This window comes from Garra rufa, chromosome 1 (assembly GCF_049309525.1).
Source record: "Garra rufa chromosome 1, GarRuf1.0, whole genome shotgun sequence".
NCBI classification, from domain to species: domain Eukaryota; kingdom Metazoa; phylum Chordata; class Actinopteri; order Cypriniformes; family Cyprinidae; genus Garra; species Garra rufa.
In genome coordinates this window covers 70932699-70951676 of record NC_133361.1, presented here as the reverse complement: position 1 = coordinate 70951676, position 18978 = coordinate 70932699, and the positions used below count along the sequence as shown (strand labels likewise).

Genomic DNA, 18978 nt, shown 5'->3' with positions numbered 1-18978 from the left:
GCTGGTCTTAGCTGGTTTAAGCTGGAAGTAGCTGGTTTTAGCTGGTCTCCCAGCCTGACCAGCTAAGACAAGCCTGACCAGCCTGGCCAGGCTGGAAAAGTGGCCAAAACCCCTCTAAAACCAGCCTGCCTTCCAGCTATGACCAGCTAAAACCAGGCTGGTTGACCAGCTAAAACCAGCCAACCAGTCTAGGCTGGTTTTAGCTGTTTTTTTCACCAGGGATAATAGTAGCCCCAAGTGTCAGTGGCTTAGGAAGTAAAGTAAGTAAAATTTATTTATAAAGCACATTTAAACCTGAACAACTTAAGTTGGGGCTTGTCCATTTAGAGCTTTAAATACAATAAGTAAAATCTTGAACTGAATTCTAAAAAAGACAGTAAGCCAATGAAGGGATGCTAAAATTGCGAAATATGATCCCGTTTTTTGGTGCCAGTTAACAGTCTAGCCGCTGCGTTCTGGACTTTCTGCAGACATGCCCATGAAGACTGTGGAAGGCCAACATATAATGAATTGCAATAATCTAGGCGTGATGTGATAAATGCATAAATTACCTTTTCCAGATCTTGAAAGGAAAGGTAGGTTTTAAGACTTGCCTCTCTTTAAAGGGGGGTCCAATGCTGTTTCATGCATGTTCAGTTATTTACACTGTTAAAGAGTTGGACTCTCATGCTAAACAGGGCCAAAGTTTCAAGAAATGTTCTGGACGTATAACAGTATTTCTGTGCCGAATACACACTTCTGGGATTTTTACAAGTTTCAGAAAGTTTTTTTCAATCATGGCTCTTCATGACGTCCTGAAGGGTGGAACTTTTTGTATGGGCATTTCTCCCGGAAGAGCGCACCCGTCCAGAGCGAGAGCAAGAGCGTGCCCATCAACGTGTTCATTCGGCTGCACTGCTGCACGGGACTCACTCGGGAAGAATGTCTCTAAAAAAGGCAAAGATAACCTTGCTCACCTTCCTGAAGAACCCTGCTTTACGTGAACAGTAGATGAAGTTTATTTTTTTCCGGGGCAGAAACTTTTGAAAGTTTTGCAAGTGACAAACATTTATTAGCCCAGTTTGATGCTAGATTTGCACATCGTTTGATACTGAAAGATGGAGCGGGTCCCAACTATAAAAGATCCAGGTCATGACCCAGAACTGCAGATAGTAAGCGAAACAGCATCAAATGTCTGTGTTTTGTTGGTAATCGGCATGCAAGTTCTTGTCAATCTTTAGCTCCGCCCACGGCATGCCTCCAGGAGCTTGGCTGTTTTCGGAGAGAATCGTAAAGCTGTCTTTCTTTCGTAAATATGATACAACTAAAGACTTTCTGGAGATATTAAAGATGCAGTACTACTCTACAGGTACTCAAGATTAACATGAGATTGGGTGAAACTGTGTTTGTTATGGCCCCTTTAACACCTGCTTTGGACACCGGTCCTGCTGCCAGCAGTCCCCATAGTGTCACAAGAGGACGCAGCGTTATTTATTTCTTTGTAAATGCAGCACACAACGGCAGTAATAGGCATTTTGGTTGACAACCTACTGTCAATTTCCTGAGCTGAACATGATGCTTGATGAATTTTTGCTCTATCAATACCACACTGTCATCTGACAAAAATGGTGAATTAATGATTAAATCTTGTCCTCAGTAATGGCAAAAAGTTCTTCCTCACATTCACATGCCACAGCAGAGGATGAAGGACTTTCAGTTACAGGCTCACCTGCTTTTTGCTTGGAGGTGTCTGTCCTCTTGCAAGACAGATCCAGTGTCAGTATCTTTACTTTCCTCATTTGATATTGCTCATGCTAATGCTATTTGTCGATCTTGGTCTTCTTTTGTGAAGTGTCTTAACTTCAGAAATTTCTCAGTGTCTTTTGGCCATACAGTTGAAGTCAATGGGCCACCTTTCTCAAAATACCTTCTTTTGTGTTATATTAGGTAATGGAATCTTTATTCATTTCATTATCACTTTAATTATAATTATAAATAATTTTTATTTTATGACCAACAGTGCAATTTCTCTATTCCAAGCTTCCTTATGGATATTACAAACTGTCAAAATCATATTTTGAGCTACTAAAACATTTTTTAAATTATTTTTTTGTTACTATATAATGAGAAAGTGTCTTCTGATCTTTAATCAAATTAAATTAAGGAATAGAATGCATAGTATATGTTTTCTCACTGGAAAAGTGGCATCCTAGATGTGTTTCATATTACAGCATTTTAATTAATGGGTTTTATTCAAAAATACCACTTTATATGTATTAAATAATCTGACTACATTAGGTCACACCAACAAAATATCAAGATTAGGTAAATACACATTTTAGTTAGTTATTTGTTACATGGACAGCATTCTATCATTGTTAGGGACTGTTATTATTTTTACATAACTATAAAACTGCATTCAGCTAGACTGCACATTATTCGTATTATATTGGTTTTGCCTTATTCTGTTGAAACGGTGACACTCTCACATCATTCAACTTTTTAATGTTTCCACAGCATCAGACCTCTCTCAACTGTTTTGTGACACAGATTTCAAATTTGTGGTGTTTATCTGCACACTGATAAACTATGAAAATAACTATTATAAAATAATATTTTTCTTAGTGTAAAAATGTAAAGTTCTATCATAAACACAAAAGGCAAGGATACCATTTTGAAGTGAAGGTCAAGATAACTCCCTAGTAATGACAAGTAATTGTACATTCTTTGAGGTTTTTGTCCAATTTAGAAATTCCTTCTGATGGATTTGGTCATTACTAGTGGGTTACTATGATCTTCACTTTAGACTACTGATCCAAATCATTAGTAATTTCTTTAGAAGGATTTAGTAACACTTGAGTCATTACTATTCAAAACCTTACATTTACTTCAACTGAAGTTAATATTAGGGAGTTATCATGCTTTTCACTTTATAATACTGATCCAGTTAGTAATTCCTTTCGAAGGATTTGGTAATACTTTAGTAGTAGTGGGTTATGATGATAATAGTGAACTACCACTTTTTAACTAAGCACAATTAGATACTAACTTGTTAATCAGAGTTTCCTCATAGTTAACCCTTAAATGCATACCTCGGGTCTTTACCGACTCGGGATGTCATTTACTACCCTCTCCATCCTTCATTTGATTTAAATTTGATTTCTTAGTATTCCTCAATCTATTCGTTATAAACAATAAAACAAGATAACAAAATATATAAAAGAATTTCTGTTTTCTGATCATTTTTTGTGTAAAAAAAGTGTATAGGGTCGCTAGAGACCCGAGGTGTGTAATAGTGTAAGTATATTTTCCGTGCGCAAAAATATGTAAATATCTGGTGACTAAATGAATGCAATTCACTTTTATTCCTCAGGAGGCACTGTTGGATAGACAATAATTTTTAAATTAAAGTTTTGCAAATATGGTTGAGATAGCGAATATGAGCCAGATGCTGAATGTACTGTGAAAGTATGCTTTGAATGACGGTGATCATAAAATCATCTGCGTAATTTAAACCCTTCTATGTTTCAAAAGGTAACAAAATATGCTTTGTTTTATTCTTCTGTAATTGTTCTTAAAATATCAAGAGTTTTTTACTATTGCAGAAGTGAGAGATTTATCCGTGCTGGATATATATTTCCGGGTCGCTAAAGACTCGAATAGGTAATAGTGATTGGCCAAACAGTCATGCATTTAAGGGTAAATAGTTGTTACTAGATCATGTAAAATTGTGTTACTCATTTGTTCCTGTGTAGTTATTCATTAATGATGGTACAGTACTTTAAAGTGTTACAGTGATTTGTCTGATTAAATTAACATTAAAAAAAAACATTTTTTATTCAGTATGCTTTATTTTTACAGATTATACAGTAATCAAGTGGTTGTTCACAACAATCGTATCTAGTTTAACTAACAATTAGGCAACTGTATTGACTTAACTAAACAAAGATCATTAGGAAATAGTATCTATTCTTGAATATGTATTGATTACACATGACTTCAAATCTATAATTATTAAATGATTTCTTTCTTAGAGTTCATGTAACTAACAATCAGTACATTAACGATAACAGGAAATCATTTGGAAAACCCATGTGTCCCACGTAAGCATCACACAACTGCAGGACCACAACACTGTCCCCATTTGAATATTCATATTTATTCTTATTTACTGTATTGTGGGGGATTTTCTGCAGGATTGTGAGACATGGAAGGGTTGCTGAACACAGCTATCTGTGCAAAATCAAAACAAAAACTGTGATCAGCTTCTTTGTTTATAAAGTGCACACATTGACAATATTAAATAATTATTTACTGAGTTGTTCACATATTTCCAAAACATAAACACTCAACACTGCATTATTACACGAATACATACATTGTTTTAGTCTGTGTGTTAGTAGCATTTTATACAAAGTCCAATTAAACTGAAGTTACCTGAAATTTACCTCTGAGCTGTTAAGATTTGGTCTTAGTTCACAGGGCTGTAGAGTTACAACTTGTTGAACAAACGGCATCTTTGGAAAAATTAACATTTTATGACTTCTAAAAGTGAAATGCCATAAATGTAATAACAATGGCATGACTTGATTGTATTGTATTGAATTATATTGCTCACCTCTGGAGGATAACAGCAGCAGCAGCTGGTGGCTTTACAAGCTAATACTGACAGATAGATGGAGATGATGAACTCAAGGAAGGTAAATATCAATGATATACTACCGATTCCCCAGTAGAGGGTCTGAGAGAAAATTCAACATTAGCACAAATAATAACAAAATGATTGATAATTAGTACTCACACAGGGTGCTCAACAGTCCAGAGTCTACAATCCCTGTGGTTCGTATAGCAATATAACATTTTTATAGGTCAAACTGGATTGAGTTTACCGTTGATGTATGTCTATGCCTTCATGCATTGTAAATTATCAATAATAGTAAGCGAACTCCAGTTTGTTACATACCTTATACATTTCACCAATATTAGTGCAGTCATAATAGTAGTCATAGTAGCAGGGTGGTCCTAGAGCCAAATCTAATGAAAGTGTAAGAATGCCAACACTTGCAGTTATAGCACTGAAAATGTTCATTCCAAGTGAACCACTTACCTATTGGTAGAAAAAAAAAGATTAAGCAGATTATATTAGCAGTACATAAACAATAACTTTTAAAGGGACAGTTCATTCAAAAATGAAAATTTGATGTTTATCTGCTTACACCCAGTGCGTCCGAGATGTAGGTGACTTTGTATCTTCAGTAGAACACAAACAAAGATATTAAACTCAAACTGTTGCAGTCTGTCAGTCATACAATTTGGCAGTCAATTTTTTAATTTGGATTTGTCTGTGTATGTTTTACTCTTAAAGTAACACTGGGGCAGCCGTGGCCTAATGGTTAGAGAGTCGGACTTGTAACCCAAAGGTTGCAGGTTCAAGTCTCAAGTCCAGCAGGGATTGTAGGTGGGGGGAGTATTTCCAGCCTGGCCTGAATCGACTCTAAATCAGCTTCCAGTATTTCCAGGTGAGTCCTTTGAGCAAGGCACCAAACCCCCAACTGCTCACAGCAGTGAGCCAACTGCCCAATATGGCTGCCAGGTATTCCAGGTATGGATCACCGTACTTGGTCACCTCCTTTCCTAAAGATTTGGTTACCATTGACTGGCTGCAATGGTTTGTTTGTGTTCTACTGAAGAGACAAAGTTACCTACATCTTGGGGAGATAACAAGTTAACGTGTGTTTAAGTAGATGGAAAAGTATGCAGAATGTGATTTAAAAAAAATACTTGGCAAGTAAATCTTCACTGATATTTTAGGTTACAGCAAATATGCTGGGTTTAAAAAAGACAATTAAAAAAATCCTCCTACTTACTGTTACAAAAAAAAAAAAAAAGATAGTGTCGGTTACATATGCTAACCTTCGTTCCCTAATGGAACGAAGGACGTTGTGTCAAATGTACGACACTAGGGGATGCTCTTTGGAGCCCAAACACCTCTGATATCTTGAGAAAATGCCAATGATATTGGGTGTGCAGAATTTGCATAGCTGGCCAAGCCCCAGACATCTGGGTGAAAATAGGCCAGCATAGCATCTGCTCTCTCTCGTTCTGTTCTGTGAGGAGCCAAAAAGCATCTCCAGGTCACTCAGGCAGTCCGGAGGACAGGGCCTGTCTCAAGGGAAACACAGCATCTCTAGGAAATATAGGTGGGAATTCACACATAGGGCCACCTTTAAGAGCCACTACATGAAAAGCACCAAACCAGTACTAGAGTTCACAAGAGGTAACTCATCCTGTACTGGATTCTGAGAATTATTCAAAGAATGTGGCAAATGTGTTCGGTGTAGCCCAGCCTGCAGCTCTACAGATGTCTGTCCAAGAGGCCCCATTCGCTAGAGTTGCCAAGGCAGTGACTCCCCTGGTCGAGTGAGCTCTCACTCCCAGTGGGCAGGGTAAGCCTCTTGCATGGTAGGCCGTACAGATTGCATCCACAATCCAGTGGGAGACCCTTTGTTTGGAGTCAGCATTCCCCTTCTGCTGTCCTCCGAAACAAACAAAGAGCTGGTTAAAACGTCTAAGTCCTGAGTGTGTTCCATGTAGATGTGCAGGTCATGGACTGGGCATAACATGGACAGGGGGATAGCTTGCAAGATGACCATCTGATCTCTGAAGGAGTGGTGGGTACCTACATATCCAGGCCAGTCTGAAAATAACGGTAGAATTTGCGGGCCCAAATTTTAGAGTCATTAGCAATCGGCTTGGAGGTCTCCCACTCTTTTAATCAATGTGAGTGCATCAGGAGGGCCATCCTCATTGAGAGAGCACTGATGTCAACTGATTGAAGGAGCTCAATGGATGCTGCTGTGAAGTTCCAGAGATCTGGGCACTGGTGCCAGATTGTGCTCTCCCCTGAGAAGGGAGGTCCTTCATCAGGGGGATGCGCCAGGGAGGAATGGAGGATTTGAGTGCCAGCTCTGAGAACCAGGTCCTGTTGGGCCTATACGGGGCTCCTAGTGTTGTTCTCTGTCCTCACGGACTTTACACAGGGTTTGTGCTATGAGGCTCACTGGGGGAAAGGCATACCTGTCAGTGCCACAACTGTCAGTGAGTGGATTCTGACAAGGCAACAGATCTATATGAGCCTGGCCTGAATCGACTCTAAATCAGCTGGACCGTCTGGGGGTGCAGTCTCCACTTGCCCCAAAGCTAAGTCTGTTGTGAAAGCGCATTGTAAAAGTCAACGATCGCACTGATCGTTAGTTTTGAGGTAGGAAACTCAACCAAAAGGACACAGAAGGAAAAGCATTTTGCAAACACACAATCCATCCGTGTCAACTCTTTTAGAGAAAATGCTCTTTTAGGAAGAAATTTGCTCTTCAAAGATTGTCGTCGAAGCTCCCAGGGGTACTCTCACAACACTTGGCTGTGTTTGAGAGGGAGAGACCACTGCTTCATGCCATAGATCCAACGACGAAGAGGTGAGTGGTGTTGCTTCTTACAGATGATGCTGCATTCAGCTCAGAAGAAAAGAACAAGTGAGCAGATGCCATGCTGACCTATTTATACCCAGATGTCTGGGGCATGGCCAGCTATGTAAATTCTGCACACCCAATTTCATTGGCCTTTTCTCAAGATATCAGAGGTATTTCGGCTCCCAGAAGCGACTTCTAGTGTCGTACATTTGATACAACATGGAAGTGAATGACAGAAAGGGAACATAAGATGAGTCCACCTAGAGAAAATAGCTTAAGAATTTAAACTTAGACGAATTGTGTGTCATAAGATGACATAGTGTAGAGCAGGGTTCCCCAAATCTTACCCTGGAGGTCCAATGCGCTGCAGAGTTTAGCTCCAACCCTGATCACACTCACCTACCTGTTATTCTCTAATGATCCTGAAGACCTTGATTAGCATGCTCAGGTGTGTTTGATTAGGGTAAGAGCTAAACTCTGCAGGAAAATGGATCTCGAGGTCCAGATTTGATGATCCCTGGTGTAGAGTGTCATTTACAACTCAAAATTTTATATATTTAGAAGTATTTATCTGAAGGTCCTTTATTTTATTACTATTTATTTTATAAAGTTGTGTGTATATGCTTCTAAGCCATTTAAGCAGTGTTTTTTTGTGTAAACTATTGTGCTTAAATCAACAAATACACATTTTTCCCCACAAAATTTGGTACACAAACTCATTTTCACACTATGTACGAATATGTAGATTTTCGTAATGGTCGGCCATTCAAATTTGATGTTATTAGTCACTGAAACCTGATTGGCTGCTGTTGGCCGTGTTTTGAAATGTAGCCTAGTCATCTCTGTTGTATTGCCCCCTATAGGTGCAATTTTGAGCCGATTTGTATTTTTTTTATGTTATTACGTCAATGAGGATCAAGTTTCGTTAAGTTTGGATGTTGAACTCATTAAAAAATTTTCAGACTGTTCAATTTCAGTGTTGTCAGACTGTTAAATTCTCATATATCATTACAATGTTTTGATTACTCAAAACTAATTCAATAACTTTTTGCCAGAGACATCCCTAGCTTAGACATGCAAAAACTAGTGAAGACTGGTCAAATTGCCTAGGAGGACTTTGAAAAATAAGTTTTTGTTGGCAGAAATGACAGAAATATAAAGATGGAAATTAAATCACAGATAAACCTTTTTCGAGAGAAAAATGCTACTAGCTATTACTCCGAAATGCAAATTGTATTATTTAGCCACCTAGTGCTGGGCAGCTTCACTCCCTTAAAATAACAAGTGTACATACCAAACACAAACTGGAAGGTGAATTGCGTTTGTTTTCTGCAGCAATGGAGAGAGAGCCTGCAATAATGTACTGAGAGGAGAGAGAAAGGCAAATATTAAGGGTTGCATTGAAATATGTAACTTGTAGGGGTGTGACGATACGAGACGATACAATAGGTTCATGAAAACGACATTTTAACATTACTTTTAAGAAAAATCTAACCAAAATATCTAATCAAAATATGACTGGAATATTAGAAATACACTTAAAAATTAAACACTCAAGTAATTAAAATAATTAATTAATTTAATCAAACTAAATATTAATTCTGTAAATAATGTTAAAAGGGACCTATTATGCCCATTTTTAAAATATGAAATATAAGCCTCTGGTGTCTCCAGAATGTGTCTGTGAAGTTTCAGCTCAAAATACCCCACAGATCGATATTGTAATACAGCTTTTCACCACAACAAGAAATATTATGATGTTTAAATATTGCATGTGGCATGAGATCTTGTCACACCTCTATCTTATATTTTAAAACACAGAACACTTAATTGTATCATTGTTTCTTACACTGATAGATCCCCAGTAAGGAATACCACTATAGACAAAGATGAATGATGAATGAACTGTAGTCACGATGCCACACATAAGAGTCAACAGGCCAATCATTATCTGGACAGTCTGTGAGATACATGAAGAATGTACAGATTAGGTCAAGAGAACATTTGTAAAACAGTATCAAAATGTGTATCAATATAAATTGTGGAATATACAGCGGGGAAAATAAGTATTTGACACATCAGCATTTTTATCAGTGAGGGGATTTCTAAGTAGGCTATTGACACAAAATTTCCACCAGATGTAGCCATCAAGCCAAATATTGAATTCATACAAAGAAATCAGAACATTTAAGTATACAAGTTGAGTCATAATAAATAAAGTGAAATGACACAGAAAAAGTATTGAACACATGAAGATAACAAGGTGCAAAATGCCATAGAAAGCCAGGAGATCACCTGAAATCTGTCAGTATTGAGAGAGAAACCATGTCCCCTATCAGTACTAATTGATATCAGCTGCTTTAGTCCTAATTGATTGCCTATAAAGGCTTCTCATTACCTAGCAGGCACACAGGAAAGACTTCATGATGGGTAAAAGCAAAGAACTCTCTCAAGATCTTCGTAATCTTATCGTTGAAAAGCATTTTTATTGGGAATGGTTATAGGCGCATTTCCAGAATGCTGAATGTTCCTGTGAGCACTGTGGGGGCCATTATCCCCCCATAAATGGAGCATCAGTTCACCATAAACCGGCCACGATCAGGTGCTCCACATAAGATCCCTGTCCGAGGAGTCCAAATAATAATCAGGAGAGTTCTCCAAGAGCCAAGAACCACTCGGGCAGAACTTCAGGAAGACCTTGCATCAGCAGGTACTGTTGTTTAAAAAAAACTATAAGCAATGCACTGAACCGCCATGGCATCCATGCACGCTCACCACGCAAGACTCCATTGCTGAACAAAAAGCATGTTGACGCTCGGTTAAAGTTTGCGAAACAGCATTTGGAGAAGCCTGTGGATTATTGGGAGACTATAGTATGGTTAGATGAAAGCAAAATTTAATTTTTGGCAGTCATTCTACACACCATGTTTGGAGAAGAAATGGTACTGCCCACCGCCCCAAGAACACCATACCAACAGTTAAGTTTGGGGGTGGAAGCATCATGGTTTGGGGCTGCTTTTCAGCAAGGGGTACTGGCAGACTTCATATTATTGAAGGCAGGATGAATGGAGAAATGTACCGGGACATTCTGGATAAAAATCTGCTGCCATGTACCAGAAAGCTGAAAATGAAAAGAGGGTGGACATTTCAGCAAGACAATGATCCCAAACACAAGGCCAAGGAAACAATGAAGTGGTTTCAAAGAAAGAAAATCAAGTTGCTTGAATGGCCCAGTCAATCACCTGACCTAACTCTCATAGAAAATCTATGGAGAGAAGTAAAGATCAAAGTTCATAAAAGAGGCCCAAGGAACCTTCAAGATTTAAAGTTAAAGTTTGTGTGGAAGAATGGGCCAGAATCACTCCTGAGCAATGCAGACGACTGGTCTCTCCATACAAGAGGCGTCTAGACGCTGTGATCACCAACAAAGGCTTTTCTATAAAGCATTAAATAAAGTGTGTTCAATACTTATTCCCTGTGTCATTTCACTTGGTTTATTATGACTCAACTTGTAACGGTGGCGGCCCCCAAAGGTAAATTTAATCAATTTAGGGTTGTACCTAATAGTGCTGTTCGGGCGCCAGACAAGGCAAAGATTCTAAATTTTTGCCAAGTCAAAAAAAAACCTTTTTTTTAACTTTACTCTTTTTTATTATTATTATTTATTAATTCCCGGAAAAAATAACCACAAATAGACAGTTTGTCACCTGCAGGCTAACACATAGGAAAACAAAAGGATTCAAATAACATTTCACAAAACGTTTCTTTTAATGGGCAGACTTTTGTTATTTAAGTATTTGTACAACAAAAATATCAGAGGGAAAACAATATATTTCAATTTTTTTGTTTTCACAGCATTAATAAAAAGAACACACACATTAATTCATTGAGGAAAAGGCTTGCTCAATTCAAAATGTCCAATGGAAAGGGAAACCATAAAAAAAGAATGTCCTCATTTTCAAAAAAGACAAAAAGTCCGTTTCGTTTTAAACTCAACTGGAAACAGTCTTAAAGTTCAAAGTTTTCACTCACTATAACACAAAAATCGAAAATTTAGAAAATAAATTCAAGCTCGTAAAGTTTTCTTGGTGTGTCTTGTGTGAGTGCGGGATTGTGAGCTTTCGTGCAGTGTGGTTGTGTGTATGTGTGTACATTGGCTGCGTGAAGCAGGCAGCGTCTGGGCGGCCAACCAGTTTACAGGCCGGGAAACAAATCTTCGGAGCTTCGGAGGAGTTTTGACAGAGGAAGAGAAACGATAGTTCCTGCGTCAGGCAAACCAGTCTGGAATTACGCTGTGACCAGCGTAAATGCACCACCAATTTTCTTAGATGTTTTGGTGTTCACACCCGGTCTGCGCAAGCAAACAATCCAACACCTTTGGTCACAGTTTCTTTCAGGTACCGTTTCCTTCACGTTTGTTTTTCCTTCCGCTCACTCCCAACTTCCGTTTTTGTTCCTTCTGCTCACACCCAGACTTCTGTTTTTTTTTCTCAGTTTTATAGGCTATCTGTTTTAATTAGTGGGCAAGGTGCAAAAGCCGGTATGGATTTGAATCCATATCGCCACAAACTTGTATACTTAAATGTTCTGACTTTTTTGTATGAATTCAATATTTGGCTCAATGGCTACATCTGGTGGAAATTTTGTGTCAATCGCCCACTTAGAAATACCCTTACTGATAAAAAAGCTGATGTGTCAAATACTTTTTTTCCCTGCTTTTTGAACTTGTGATTGTACTAGGAAAATATCCAAAACATATTATACAAGTGTGAAACTCTCATTGTATGAATTCACATGGTGGTTTGCAGACGTGCAAACATGTCCTTTACATCACTTTTTTTCATAGTTAGCAACTAGAACATTCTTCTCTGTGACGTCTTTTAATGGCACACTGGAAGTTTTATTATAATACTCTGTAAATTATCAAACTTATTTTATATTGGTGTCCTTTCTGCATCGTCACCAATTTAATGACTCACATTGTACAATACAATGTCTGTGTATCCCTCCATTTATCTTTTAACATATTCATGTACCGTACTTTTCTTTTCTTACCTCACTGACATTCAAACATAAAAGTTACATGAGTTTATGAAAAAGTCCTTACCCCAAGGGCTTTTGGTTGGCCTTTCATAAATGGCTGAAGTTTTTGAAGAGGTGAAAATGCTGGTACTTGCTGTACAAAAACAGGCATGGGAGCATTTGTCACAGTACCAGCTGGTGTGGTTTGTGCCGGTTGTTGAACATTGAGGAAAAACCCTGAAGAGCTCATGGTGCTGGACATTCTTGAGTCTGAATCTGAAATCAACTCAAACAATCTAAAGTAAATCAAAACATGTAAAGGATATGATTATAAAATAAATTTCTTAAGTAAAAAAACTTTACAGTTTATTTATTAAAATATTATATATTCATTATAACATTTTATAAACATGGTATTCATAGTGGTAAAAAACTTATGACTGCAGTTATGTCATCGGAACTGTCATTAACTACACAATAATGCTATTATACCTCATTTCAGTTTAAGGCATTTAGCAGATGCTCTTAAAGGCAATTAAAAAGTGCCTTACCAACCATTATAGCTCGTTACCAAAAACAAAAAGGCATTAATAGCAATTAAGTTAAACAAAATAAACTACAGAAATAATTGAAAGATAATAATTTAAATAATTTGTTTTACCAGAAAACAATCCTCTTGTCAGTTGGTATTTCACACTTAGTTCTGTAGTTGCACTTTGCTTTGTGGAGCTCAGTTGATCAGGAGGGGTGGCAAAGCTGGCCACTGCTACCAGGAAATATAAAAATATAATCCCTTTTATGTGATATGATGACCAGCATGTAAATATTGTAAAACAAGCTGAAACACAAATCAGCGCAGCATGATTTATAACTCATTTTATGTGGATGACTATGTGGATTTCATCATCTAGGTAAGGAGCCAAAGTAACAAAGTAACAATATCCAATCCCATCCCATCCCTGTACCACAACACTAACACAAATGTAAGAGAAGGTCTTAAAAAAAAGTCTTCTCACAGTTCTCATTTGTCTAGTCTACCGTTCACACCGATGACTCAGACTCCCTTCCACTCCATGCTCCATGGACCTGCTGTTACTCTCATTCTCTGCGATCCTGTTAATATCTTCAACCTTGGACTTCTGATTCATTCATATCCTACAAGGAACTTACAGATGAGATCCAACATTGATCTATACCTCTCTGCACTGTCATTTTACAAGTCTGACAATAAATCTCCTGTTTGGTTTTTCACTTTATCTCTGCCTCCGTTTTCGTTTCTACTGTGTTGTGACATGAATGGTGGACTTTAAGTGGACTTTACATACATTACAGTCACGCCACGTTATGACCACTGAGTAGGAAACTGAAGGTTTTGTATTTTAGAAATTGCAAGTAGTTACGAAATTGATCATTCACAATACAACTAGGCAATTTTAAGAATTGCACCCAAAAAATAACCTTAAATTACCTACCCAAGGCACAAACAGGTTTTCATTAAAGAGTTTGATACATAAGCCACAATAAAAAATAAAATAAAAATTATTGACAATTCTTGAATATAACAACATTAAAATAGTCACACTCAGCCCATTTCCAGAATCACTTTTTTTTTTTTTTTCAATTTTAAACCACAATCATGACAGGGAGCCCCCTGGGGCCTTAGCAACAGAACGTATTCTTTAATGCATTCATCTCATTATAATAGTCGGGTGATGGCGCTTAACCCAAATGATCATGGCCTTAAAGGGTTACTCCACCCAAAATGAATCCGTAAAAGCTTTGTTTGTCTTTGGAACACAATTTAAGATATTTTGGATCAAAATCAAGAGGCTTGTCACTGTCCCATTGACTGCCGATTAAGTACCACTGTCAAGACCCAGAAAAGTATGAAAGGCATCGTCACAATAGTCCATCTGTCATCAGTGGTTCGATCTGAATTTTATGAAGCGACAAGAATAATTGTTGTACGCAAAGAAAATAAAAATAACAACTTTATTCAACAATTCATCTCATCTGCATCACCATTTTGGAGAATTTCCACTGGACGCAAACTGCGTACGCTGTTCTGGTGCCAAGCAGATGGAAAGCCACGGATCAGATTCGTGACAATAGCTACTCAGAAGTGCATTGCAGCATGATTCAATTATTCAGTTAATTTGTTTGTACTATTTTTATTATTTGCCAATTTTATTTGCCATTTTGTTTCAGTTGTAGCACAGCAACAAGAGCAAAACTATTTTTATTGTTATAATTATCAAAAAGACACAAAATGTAACTAATTTCACCATTGTTGTGTTATTCATGCTAAATGTTGGATTCTGTGTGTGTGCGTAACCCCTCACACCCGGGTTCTCCTCGCGGATCTGGTCCCGCTTCCGCTGAGGCGGAGCGGCGATTACACTCGTGAGGCTCGCAAATAGATCTAGCAGAGGGGATGGAGACGGGCGAGTCCCTATCACTTTCCTCACCTGCTGGATCTGTCGCTTTCTCTTTTTGTTCCAAGTTCTGTTCGTTATGGTAAAACCATGAAAAAGACATATTTGGTGTAGTTTATTTAATCCGATTTAATTGAAATTATTTTGATTTTTTTCTGCTGTTTTTATATGCCTCAGTTATTAATGTAAACAAACTAGTTTGTGTAATTCTTTTGGAGTTCACTGTAATTTGTATTGTGAGCAGAGGTGGGTAGAGTACCCAAAATCTGTACTCAAGTAAAAGTACAAGTACTTATGGAAATATTTACTCAAGTATGAGTTAAAGTAATTAATATATAATATATATATTAGGGCCGGGACTTTAACGCGTTAATTTAGATTAATTAATTACACAAAAATAACGTGTTAAATTTTTTTAACGCATTTTAATCGCACTAAGTTTTGCACCGCGGAACGTTTCTCACTGGATGAGATTCGGCGGACCGATTATACTGGAGCACAAACTAGTGTTCAGACAAGCCAAAGAACTTATACCAAAGAAGCTGCGTCCGTCCTAAATAGTATTGAATGTCCGAAATCGTAGTATGTTTAAAAAGTATTCCAAAGATTCCCGGATGGTCTACTACTTAACGATCAATGCACACTCTTAACGGCTAATATTGCCCGCAACACACTGCGCCGTGAACGAGGATTCGATTAGAACTACAAACACGCATAAAAAGAGTTAAAAAACTACAAACATGGAGGATATACGCGACCAACGGACAGGTAGAGAAAGGGGTTTGAGTGATAAATAATCAGTGTGTAACCTGATAAAAACTATTTTTTAAATGTTATCCGCGTTATATTCAATGTGCAGCAACATTTATAATGATAGGTTTGGTCATTAACGTTTAAATGCATAATTAAGCAAACACAAGAGCAGAGTTCTCGGAATGAAAGACTCGTTAAAGAACGTGCCTCTTGCTACCCTATGCTTGCTACACTTAATGGCAAAATTGCACTTGTCTGTTGGACTTGGTTGAACAAAAATAAACAATATTTTGTTGATTAAGCTTATGTATTCAGTCATTATTCAATGGTATACTAAAAATCCATGTAAAAATCTTAATTCTCACTGTTCTCAGGTCAAATATTTACATGCGATTAAAATGCGATTAATTTCGATTAATTAATTACAAAGCCTCTAATTAGATTACATTTTTTAGTCGAGTCCCGGCCCTAATATATATATATATATATATATATATATATATATATATATATATATATATATATATATATGTACACATACAGGGCTCGCAAAATTTCTGTTAGCCCTTCGGGCAGGTACTCTTCAGATTTTGGTAGCCCGAAAATTTATTTAACTAGCCCAAATAAAAAAAGACCTCTTTTAAAATATATGTGACATGAGAGTTATGACGCTTTCGTGACGTCAGTAATAGGCGCCGTGTTACGCACACATATAAGCGTCACACACCGGTAGCTCAGGTAAGCGACTCTCCTCTGGGGTGCTGTTTCTTCTCCTGGCTGGGTTTGTGTTTTGTGGTGAAGCATTTCAGGTAGGAAAAAGTGATGTATTGGCAGCTAAGAGTTGATGTGTAAACGCTAACGGGAGTGTTTTGTTTAGGTAGCTTCACTTCCCATCTGCTGTTCCCCTCCCGTGTGGCTTTGTCACTCCTTAAGCGAGTGTTGTTCTCGTATGTATGCCCTCGAATCGTGCCTTTGACATTGGCGTGTTACCTTTCCCTGTTGGCCTGGTACGTATGTTTAATACAAATCTTATGTAGTTTCAGCATTTGGCAATGTTAATGACTGTTAATATGGCTTTAGAGCGTTAGCGTATAGGAACGTACACCGGATTATTATTCCTTTTAAACGAAGTGTTTGAATGTGTTGACTAGTAAGAGTCCCGCAACGACCTGCTGGTAAGTGCAAAATCTCTTTTGTTCGTAAGTCTTGACGAATGATTTTGCATGCCGTTCCTTTTTAATTGTTTATGTAAATTTTAGGAGAAAGTGTGGCTTTGCTTTCGTGACTGTATCGCTGCTTTGTTCCCCACGAAGAGTACACGTCCAGTGTTCAGTCTTCATCAGGATTGCTTTGAGCGCACTGCCGTCTACTGGGGCGTGTGGAATATTATTGTTTTCTTTTTGTTTGCGTGGTTGAGCTCTTTTGAAGGGCATTTGTTTATTCTGCTTTATATTGTGATTTCTTTTTGTGATTACTTAATTTTGTGTTATAACTTAGTGGATGATTTCTTTTCATTTTGGAAACCCTTTTTTTGCCGTTTATTGAGTATTTGGTTTATTTTGCTGATTATTCAGCTGGCTTTATAATTTCAACTTGATTTAATTATTGGTTTGATGGTTGTAGCTGTCTTACCATTTTCAGATATTTAGTTTTTCTTTATTTTTGTTTTTCTGATGATTGCTAATTGTTTATTCAATTTAATTTGAAGTTTTCTCCTATGTGGTTGTAAAATTTAACTTTGTTACTAATTTGTTCCTTTTTGCGTGTGTGTGTGTGTGTGTGTGTGTGTTCCTCAGGAGCTGCAGGTTTACTCGGGACGAGGGCGTGTGACGTGCGGTGGTGGTGTTTCTCACGGATTGCAGTGCTTTGCTGTGTGCATGAGGTTTCACATTAGTATCAGTGTGCGTGTGTGTGGCACAAACCGGAATTGATCTTTCTCCTAGTTAACCCGAAGTAAGGTTGCAGCCCTGTGGATTGTGTGTGTGTGTGTGTGTGTGTGTGTGTGTGTGTGTGTGAGTATGTGTGTGGGTGCGTGTGCCCCAATCTGATGTTAAGCGCTGTATTGTTATTTTAAATTGATTAAAATAAAGTATTTTTTTTTTTGTAAATTTGTACACGAGCCTGTGTCTCCCATTTATAACTGCCTTGGTGGCGAACCTGTGTAGCCTTTAGATATAATTCCCTGGGTGAAATTCCCAAGGTGGCGTAGTCGGTGTTCTGGTAACTGTAATTGTATTCAGGCCTACTTTTTGGGCCTTTTGTAGTTGACCCCGTGTTGCCACATATAGAAAATCAAAAATGTTTTCAATACACAAATATAAACAAATATCAAAGAACGAATTTAATTTCATTATATTTATTTCATTTAATGTATCTGCAGAATTTTTGAAATATTAATTTAAAGCAATTCATAATCATTTTTAAGATCTGAAAAAGTAAAATGGGATTGGACAATGTAAAGTAGAATATTAAGCCATAAAATGGCATGATTTAAAATACATATACAGCTTCACACAAAAACAAAATATTTTACACTATAGCATTTCTTCCTTTATAAAATTAAAAGGGATACATTGCGTATATAATTTATTATGTTTATTTAAAACATAAATATTACTGTATTTGTTTAGATTTTTAGAAGGCACCTTAACTTTTTACATTTACAACTCTGTGTTTGCTGAAAATTCCAGCGACACGTTTCTGAGGACAGTAACGGAGGAACGCCATCAAATGTAGCGAAGTAAAAGTATTTTTTTTCACTATAAATGTACTTGAGTAAGAGTAAAAGTACCTCTCTTTAAATATACTCTAAAAGTACTAGTTACCCCAAAAATTTACTCAAGTAAATGTAACGAAGTAAATGTAATTCGTTACTACCCACCTCTGATTGTGATCGCTAACAACTTCCTTGTTATTATTTCCTCATTATAATAATAAAAGAAGTAAAGATGCAGAAATTGAAAGCATACATTTCATTTGGCTATATAGTGCGATTAAGTGTGTTTTTCGCGAGCACATAATGATCATTTTTTTCTGTGTTACAGACTTTTAAATGACAAAAGTACTGAGACTAAAGTTTATAGTTTGAGTATAAACGCTTATTGTCTACAGTAGCGATCAAAACAAAAGTATCTTTAACCCTTGCACATATTGTAACGCTTATCCTCTTCTGCCAGGAGGCGGCGACAACTGCCTGTTTAAAAAAGTATTTATCGTTGATTCGTTTATTCAGGAGATTCCAATATTGAAACAAGTCTTCAGAATCATACAGCTGTAGTTTACATGTTTATTACTGCATATAATTCATTAAAATATAAGTTTAA

At 37.3% G+C, this 18978-nt stretch overlaps 1 protein-coding gene across 3 annotated transcripts; it reads right to left on the bottom strand.

Moving 5' to 3' along the window:
- Positions 1-3808: 3808 nt before the first annotated feature.
- LOC141339158 (membrane-spanning 4-domains subfamily A member 8-like) lies at positions 3809-13502 on the bottom strand. 3 transcript variants are annotated; one of them, XM_073844809.1, is made up of 9 exons: positions 13484-13502; positions 13129-13233; positions 12553-12763; positions 9295-9405; positions 8740-8808; positions 4943-5086; positions 4598-4720; positions 4417-4496; positions 3809-4212 (listed from the first exon to the last, which is right to left on the bottom strand). In XM_073844809.1, exons 3-9 carry the CDS (start codon positions 12727-12729, stop codon positions 4209-4211), a joined length of 708 nt encoding a protein of 235 aa, XP_073700910.1. In that variant the 5' UTR covers positions 12730-12763; positions 13129-13233; positions 13484-13502; the 3' UTR covers positions 3809-4208. The 3 variants fall into 3 exon arrangements, with proteins under 3 accessions (XP_073700910.1, XP_073700896.1, XP_073700903.1); XM_073844795.1 differs by having other exon boundaries at positions 4428-4496; XM_073844802.1 differs by having other exon boundaries at positions 4428-4496; positions 12553-12743.
- Between the last annotated feature and the right edge of the window lie 5476 nt (positions 13503-18978).